Source organism: Cucumis melo, chromosome 6 (genome assembly GCF_025177605.1).
Source record: "Cucumis melo cultivar AY chromosome 6, USDA_Cmelo_AY_1.0, whole genome shotgun sequence".
In the NCBI taxonomy this organism is placed as follows: Eukaryota; Viridiplantae; Streptophyta; class Magnoliopsida; order Cucurbitales; family Cucurbitaceae; genus Cucumis; species Cucumis melo.
Genome location: NC_066862.1, coordinates 4,772,485 through 4,780,803, shown reverse-complemented (window position 1 = coordinate 4,780,803; position 8,319 = coordinate 4,772,485). Strand labels below are relative to the sequence as shown.

At 25.6% G+C, this 8,319-nt stretch overlaps 1 protein-coding gene across 1 annotated transcript; it reads left to right on the top strand.

Annotated features, from left to right (window-relative positions):
- Positions 1-1,270: 1,270 nt before the first annotated feature.
- Positions 1,271-1,956, top strand: LOC103483808 (monothiol glutaredoxin-S10-like). The gene has a single exon (XM_008440600.3). The coding sequence runs from the start codon at positions 1,347-1,349 to the stop codon at positions 1,653-1,655; it is 309 nt and encodes a 102-aa protein (XP_008438822.1). The 5' UTR covers positions 1,271-1,346; the 3' UTR covers positions 1,656-1,956.
- Positions 1,957-8,319: the final 6,363 nt, after the last annotated feature.

The following is an 8,319-nucleotide window of genomic DNA, read 5'->3' as shown; positions in this document are numbered from 1 at the left end:
CACGTTTCGACTTTTGATTGGGTATAATTCGACATGTGTCAACTTTTGGATTCTCTGTTTTGTTTGGTTTTTGTCCCTTAAGATTCTTTTTTATCTCTCTCAACTATGACACACACTGTCTTAAATTTAAACCAAACCACACATGTCAATGTCAATAATAACACTCTTTCTTTTCTAAATTTTTTTTACAATATAAAAAAGAAGAAGAAGAAAAAAAAACCCCACAATTTTTCAAAAGCTAAAAACATTCCCCTATATCTCTATTCTTCCAATTCCTCTTCCTACTTTTGCTTTTTTTTCTTTAGTTTCAATCTTTTTTAGGCTAACTAACTATATGTCTCACTTTTATCTTTATTTTTCATTTTTTTTCCTAAGTCAAACCGCCCCTAACTTTTCCTTTTTCTAAACAAAAAAGTATTTTGATTTTATTGTTACCTCGTTTTAAGTACCTAACTAACACTTATCTACGCTCTCCTCTCTTAGTTTTTGAGATTAAATTACACATTTAGTAGTCAACTTTCAACTTTGTAAAGTAAAGTTGTCAATAAATCTATGAACTTTCAAGAATCGATTCTATTTGGTTTTTATACTTTTGAAAAGTACATGGTTCTAAATTTTTAATATCGTGTTTAATATGTAAGACTCTAAATAAACACATAAATCACGTATTATAAAATTTTAAAGTTAAAGATCCAATCAAAAGTTTAATCTAAAACACTTATTATAAAAAGTGAGTATATCTTAACTAATATAAAGTCGGTATTGTCAACCTCATTAGGTTAAATTAATGCTCTCAATTCCTTACTCCCACATATTATTTATATAAAAAAAAACACGTCGTCTATTATAAATCTTTTATAGAACGTGACTATTAGGTCACTACCTTAAAACCTATCTTAGAAAAGTCTTCAACTTATTTACAAATACAATAAAAGGTCAAAGTAATTTTTATTTTGTTATATTTAAAAATATTTTAAGTAGTTTTATCATTTTAAATAATTTATCTACGAAAAGGAAATCTTGATTAATTTAATCTCTAATAAAAGCAAAAAATTTGGGTGCATGTGCTCCCCATCTCTCTACGGTATATAAAATAAAAATATCGGATTTTATAATATCAGACTCGAAGTCAAAGATCCAAATACCCACTTTTAGATGTTAAAAATAAAATAGAAAAACAAAAAGGAAAAGAAAGATACAGTCCACAATTTGTAGGCTCTATATATACCTATAGTTTTTCATCATTTTCTTCAACTAAAAACTTCCCTCTACAAAGCCAACAGGCTTATCCAATTACAACGGCCGGTGACTTTCCGAGCATCAAAGCACAAAAATATTGTCCACAAATGGAACGCATAGCGAAGGTTGCGTCACAGAAGGCAGTGGTGATATTCAGCAAGAGCTCCTGCTGCATGAGCCATGCAATTAAGAGACTATTTTACGACCAAGGCGTGAGCCCGGCCGTGTACGAGCTCGACGAGGACTCCAGAGGAAAAGAAATCGAATGGGCCCTTTTACGCCTCGGCTGCAACCCCGCCGTCCCTGCCGTCTTCATCGGCGGCCGCTTCGTCGGCTCCGCCAATGCTATCATCACCCTCCATCTCAATGGCTGCCTCAACAAATTGCTCAAAGAAGCCGGAGCTCTTTGGCTTTAACAGCTGGATCATATATTCTCCGACGTAATATATATACTACATTTTCCGATGTAGTTAATTAGTCGTATGTATGTTTTTGTTTTAAGAGTCAAGCTCGTAGATTTTAGTAGAGTTGACTTTTTTTGCTAGATGAGCCAATGATAATACGCCATGTGTTGTAAGAGAATCATGCATGACGTAAGGTTACTACTACTCGACTTCCTTTTTTTCTTTTAATTTCATGGGGTTTTTCCAAAGGAAAAATTCCCTATATGATGCTGAGTTTATGTATTAGTAATTATCATTACCACATAAACTTTAATATATGGTCACTTTCTTGATCAATTGTTTTCTTGTTTTTTGTTTTTATTTTCAAATATATGGTTTTTGGCCATTTCTTTTTATATGATTTTTGTTTTTTTTCTTTAACTAATTAATTAAACACTTTGAAAGTATTTATTAAGGGCAACAAAATTAGTTATTATAGTTTTAGATTCTTACAGTTGAGTTATAATAGTGTGTTTGAGATGTAAATTAGTTTAGTTTAGTTTGAGAAAAAAACACGGTAGCAAATTTATATAAAAGAAAATGATAAATGTAAAATAGTAAAAACTATAGCAAATAATGGTTTTAGAATAGTCTTAATTGTAATTAATTTGAGAAAACGGAAAACAGAAAACATAAACAAAAAATCGAAAATGGGAAACATAAAAAAGAAAAACTAAGAAAACAAAAAACAAGAAAAAGAAAAGGAAAAACAAAAAATAGAAAATGCAGAAAAACGGAAACGAAAACAGAAAATAGGAAACAGGAAACCGATATAAATTAAATAAATCAATGGATGGAAATATAGTGTTTATAATTAAGAACAATTTTCTTTTTTAAAAAATACCTAGTTAACTTGATCTTAACCATTCATCTATACAATACATAAATCGTTAATGATTAAATTGGGTAGATGGAAAAAAATTAATGATCTCAAATTATAAAATTTGGTAAAGCTTGACCTTATGATTCAAAAGTTTTTTAGATCGGCAAAATTAGCATATATATATATATATATATATATATATATTTGTATTATTAACTTTGAAGTCAAAGGTTCTAGATATCACAAGTGCCAAGATAATTTATTTAGTACAATAATTACCGGTTGTGAATCAAACCTTCGACCTAGCAGAAGAGAGAGACATTTAAATTGACCTTTGAACTAAAGCTCACTTTGACAATATAATTGTTAGTGAACATTAAACTCAATTAAGAATGTGTTTGGATTATCTATGTAAAAATTGGTTTTCAATAACACATTTTCTTTGGAACACTTTCTTTAAAACGAATTTAAAATTTAAATAGTTACATGTTTTGTTAGATATTTTTATAATTGTTTATATACACAATTTTATTTTAAAACCTATTTTCTCAAATGAGTGTTTTTTTCTTAATTAATTATTTTTCAACTCATTTTTTAAAAATACATCATGGAATGTTACCTAACACCTCAACTTTTTTTTAAATAAATTTTTTTTTTAAATTTAAACACTTTAAAAGATAATCTAAACACTCCCTAAAGTTTGTTTTAACTATATTTAATTATTCAATTGTATATCTACACGAGTGGCTAAGATAGATGCATATTATTATTACCATTGCTAATGTTAAATTTGAGAAGTCTAAATCAATATGTTTTTCTTTTTCAAATTTTGTTTTTAATATAAAGTTTTTTTAGAAATATAAAAAACAAACAAACTATTTACACTTATATATAAAAAACAACTAAAATATAAAATTAAATGCACTTAATTTTTCTAGGTAAGTATTTTGTTAATTTTTCTATTTTTAAACTTGCTTTACAAAAATACTCGTTTTCTGTTTTTAAAGTTCTCCTAAGAGTTGGATCAAAACCACTATTTTAAAATAATAGAACACGAGCAAATAATAATAATAATAAATAATAAAAGTTTCCTAATATACATTAATTCTAATATAAATTAATAGTTTCGGTGTCGTTTTAGTATTTTCAAATTTTATGTTTTCTTAAGAAAAATAATTAGAGTTATTTTCATAATTTTGTTATGATTAAGGATGTAGCATTAGAGTTTTCATTTTCATGTGAAGCTATCTAAAAATCGTCATTGAGTTGTTTTCGACATATTACAATGATTAATTGAATTTCGGCCATGTGTTTTTTTCAAGTTTAACCCTACGGTCATTTTGAATTTTGCAATTACGTATTTATATTTGTGTTTCGTGTCAAGAATATTTAAAAGAACAATAAATCATTCTATCTTTATCTAAAGAATATTTAAAACAATATGTGTCTAACCCAAACCCTTTTGATCGAAATTACATCAGTCATGAGCTTTAAATAATAATTTAGTACCACGAGTTCTTCATACAAAACAAGAAAAAAAAACGTATCTAATTTCAATTTGCTAACGTTATCATAGATGCTTATTTATTTGTCTTTCATTTATTTTTACAATACATTTATAATAATTATTCTTGATAGCACACCTTTGAAAGACAACCTCCCACATACCCCAAAAGTATATTTAGTTTTAATCCTGTAAAAGAAAATTAATTCAACCCAATAAAGATTTGGAAGATTTCATGACGATATTATGCTCCAAAAAGAAATAAAAAGATATATACATACATAAATTAAACTAATTAAAAGCAAACAAAAAGAATATGAATATCTTTTAAAATTTCGTTTCTCTCCTACTTAGACCAAGAGTTGAGCACCACGTGAGTAATACGATTAGGTTTGATCATAACCTAACAAATTAAATCCTTTTTTGAAGCGAAAAATCATTCATAAATAAAAATAAACAAAACGAGTCAAAATGAATATTATTCAATTTGAATAAATATATTAGTAATTATAAAGTACGTTAAAAATTTAGTCAACATCGATATTTTAAACTTTGTTTATTTTATTTGAGAAAAATGAAATGGAAATGAAAAAGAGGAAAAGAATGTTATGGCGGACGTGAGCATGAGGAGCACTTTGATGGAAGAAATTCGTGGGAATTAAGCAATACAAATGCATCAATGTGTTGATGATGTGATGTGGTGTGTAAGCATTTGAAAAGGATTGGTTAATATTCTAATGTCTAATCAATAAATTAAATTAAAATTGGAAGTGCTTTCAAATAAATTAATAAATCAATTTTGGCTGAGATGAAAAAAGGAAAAAAAAAAAAAAAAAAAAAAAAAGAAGAAAAAGAATATATTCTTTGGCTAAGAACATGGGATAGATTCCTATACATTGGAAATTCCAATATCCCATTAATTGGCTTTTTCTAACTCTTCGTCCATATGTGTAGGCCTCTAATGCTTTGTAGACCTTATCTAGTTTAGGATAATAAAATAATACGTTAAAGTGTCACTTTTACTCCGTAAATGTTCGTAGAAGTACAAGTTTAGTCTGTAACGATTTGATTCCTGAATTTTTAATTTTTGTAACAATTTAATCTTATAGTTCTCGAATTTTAAAGTTTGTAACTATTTAGTCCATGTTGTAGATGAGTGTGAAAATTTAATAAGATTTATTGGATGAATAAACTCGATAATTTTATAAAATATAAAGTGTATATTATAAAATAATAAAAATTGGTATCAGATTTTAATGGGCCCTTTGTTTATACGTTGAGGACTAAATTGTTACATATCAAAGTTCAATGACTAAATTGATATAAAATTGAAAGTTCATGAACTAAATTGCTATAAATTTGCATACAAGTTACTAGTGAATACGAAAGTCAAAACGAGAATAGTTCAAGTAACGTTTTCTATGCACTAACAACTAAAAAGACATTAATGGTCTGAATCTGCTCGCCTTTTATTGTACTAAACAAAAGATATTTGGTTTTTTAACTTTCACGAAAGTAACAATTTAGTCTCTGAACTTTGGTTTTTAGTCATTTAGTACACATACTTTCAATTTTACACAACAAACCAGTCCCTAAAATTTAGTATATATCAATTTGGTCCTTATACTTTCAAACTTGTATCAATTTAGTCTCTAATGCAAAAAGATATTAATTTTATTATTTTATGACATAACTATTTTTTTTAGTAAAAATATTAGCATCAACTTAGTTTATCGATTTATGTGTAAAAAAATAGCCATTAAATCTTAATACTAATTCTTATGTCATGTGCTTGCAAATTTTAAAGTACACAGACTAAATTATTACGTAAAAAAATTTAAAGAGTAATTTCAGACTATATTGTCGTAAGACTAAAAACGATTTTTTAATTAAAACCATTCTAAAGATTTGGATATAAACTTTTAAAATTTGGTACAACTATTGACCATAATTTTAATTTGGAAAAAGGAAAATTTTAACCGACCTTTGAAATTTAAAGGTAAAAGATTATTATAGAAAAATAAAAGAATAAAAAGGACTTGGACTGGATTTGATTTGATTTGATTTCACTTAACTTAATTAACTGATTTAATTAAAATCATGACATTAATGTGCCAACTAATTTTCAGTTATTTTCTATTAATACAAAGATTCAAATTTATCTAATCTTCTCTCCCATTACCATAGCTTAGATTCATAATTTCATCTCCATCATATTCCCATCCTAAATAAACTAAATTAAAATTGGTTTTTACAAAATAATAATAATTAATTAATATTACACAAATTTAACATTTTCACCATTATTTTAATTTTTTAAAAATATTTAGTCAAATATACTTTGTTTCTACTTCAAAGGTTCTTGTCGGTTTTTGTCTTCACTTACGACACGGGAACAATTTTCAAGTATTTGAGAATTTTTCTTTCTTTTGTAAGTTTTGAAAAGTTTATAACCAAGATAAGCTTTTGAGATTATATTATATCTTTAGTCTGAACATTACTACGTATAGATATTTTTTTAAAGAATACTTCATGTAACAAGAGAGCGGAAAGAAAGATTTAGGTCAAACTTTTTATGCAAAATAATAGCTCGTCCTCGGTTGGAATCTTGATTATGTACAAAATTTTTAGGTGTGCTCATATATGATATGGTGCTATTGCATGTCTCCTAATGATCTATATTATAGTAATTAGCAAAATTAATCTAAGTTTAAAATCAACACTCACCTATGACCAAAAGTAAAAAAGCCTCTAATATTCAAACAAAATAACATCGTTTGCATTAATTTGATATGTTTTTTTTTTATGGAATAAATATATATTTTAACATACAGATATTTTACTATGAGTAATTTGCATTTTGATGTGTCCAAATATAATTAATTTTATTTTCTATCGATTTTAAAATTAGTGGTTGTGATGTTAAAAATATTTTATTGTGATATTTCTTAAATCATTGATTTGACGCAAAAGTTTAAGTTGATAAGTGAAGACAAATTTAATATAATGTTTAACAATATTATATATATATATTTTTGTTTGTTCGAGAATCGAGTGATCACAAAGATTTTCTATCTCTCTTTTTCTCAAAGTTCTAATATGTTTTGTAATAAACAAATTCACTTCTAAGCTTTTTTTTATTTATTTATTTAGATAAAGTTATTCGTGTTAGTACTTAAAATGAAACAATCTATTTAAATTTATAAATCATAAAGATATTCAACCAACTAATTAGGATAAACATAATGTAGCCTAAGCTAATTTTTCTTTCAAAAAAAGTTTGATTAATTTTTAAAATAATTGACTTAACGAGAATTTGGCATAATTAATACCAAAGAATTTCATGGTTTAATAATTTAACGTTGTACTAAAATTTGGGCTCAATAGAGATATTGGAAGTTTAGGCCCAATAAGCCCAAAATGGAGAAAGTTTGAACTCAATTGACTGGTTGGATTACAATTGATTTTTCAATTTATGCATACCAAACCTCTTTATCTTTTAAAAAAAATAATAAATAAGGTTTTCTTCATAGTTATTTTGTTATTTATTTATTTGTTTTAAATGGAAGAAATTTTAGCTAAATTTAAAAAACAAAAAAAATAACTCGTACTTAAAAAAATAACTCGTACTTTTCTTAGTTTTCAAATTTTGACTTAATTTTTTAAACCACACTGGTAAAATGTCCATAAGAAAAAAAAAGCTAGAAGTGAAAGCTGTTTAATTTAAAAAATAAAAGACCAAAATAATTACTAAGTATCATTTAAATTTGTTGGATTAGATAACTATTTTTTTATCTTTTAATTTTATAATTAAGTTTATAAATTCTTCCCTCACAGACAAGTTTATTTTACTTTTATTTTAGAAATAATTGTGTAAATAAAAAAGTTAAGTTTTTTAAAAACTGTTTTGTATTTGTTTTTAAAATTAAATAAGAATTTAAGGTCCATGGTTCGTGAATAAAAAGTTATTTTAAAAAACAAATAATTTTAAGGAAAGCAAAAACAAATTCTTCTTTTTTATAATATTTGAAATTACAATTGGTTTCAATTAAAATTTTGGAATTCAGATTTAAATTTTAAAATTTGTGTTTGGTTGTGAATTTAAAAATACAATAGTATAACTCACGTTCACAATTTCTGAAAACAAAAAGATGGGCACGTGTTGTTTTTTAAAATCGTTTTTAGAAACAAGTATACCAAACACGTTATAATTATTTGCTTTCTATTTTTTTTAAAAGACATAAAAATGAAAATGAATCACAAATCAACAATATTTATGGTTTTGAACATTCATGTTTGAGGAAAAACAG

Coding starts and splice junctions, on each gene's coding strand:
- LOC103483808 (XM_008440600.3), top strand. CDS start 1,347: ATGGAACGCATAGCGAAGGTTGCGTCACAGAAGGCAGTGGTGATATTC.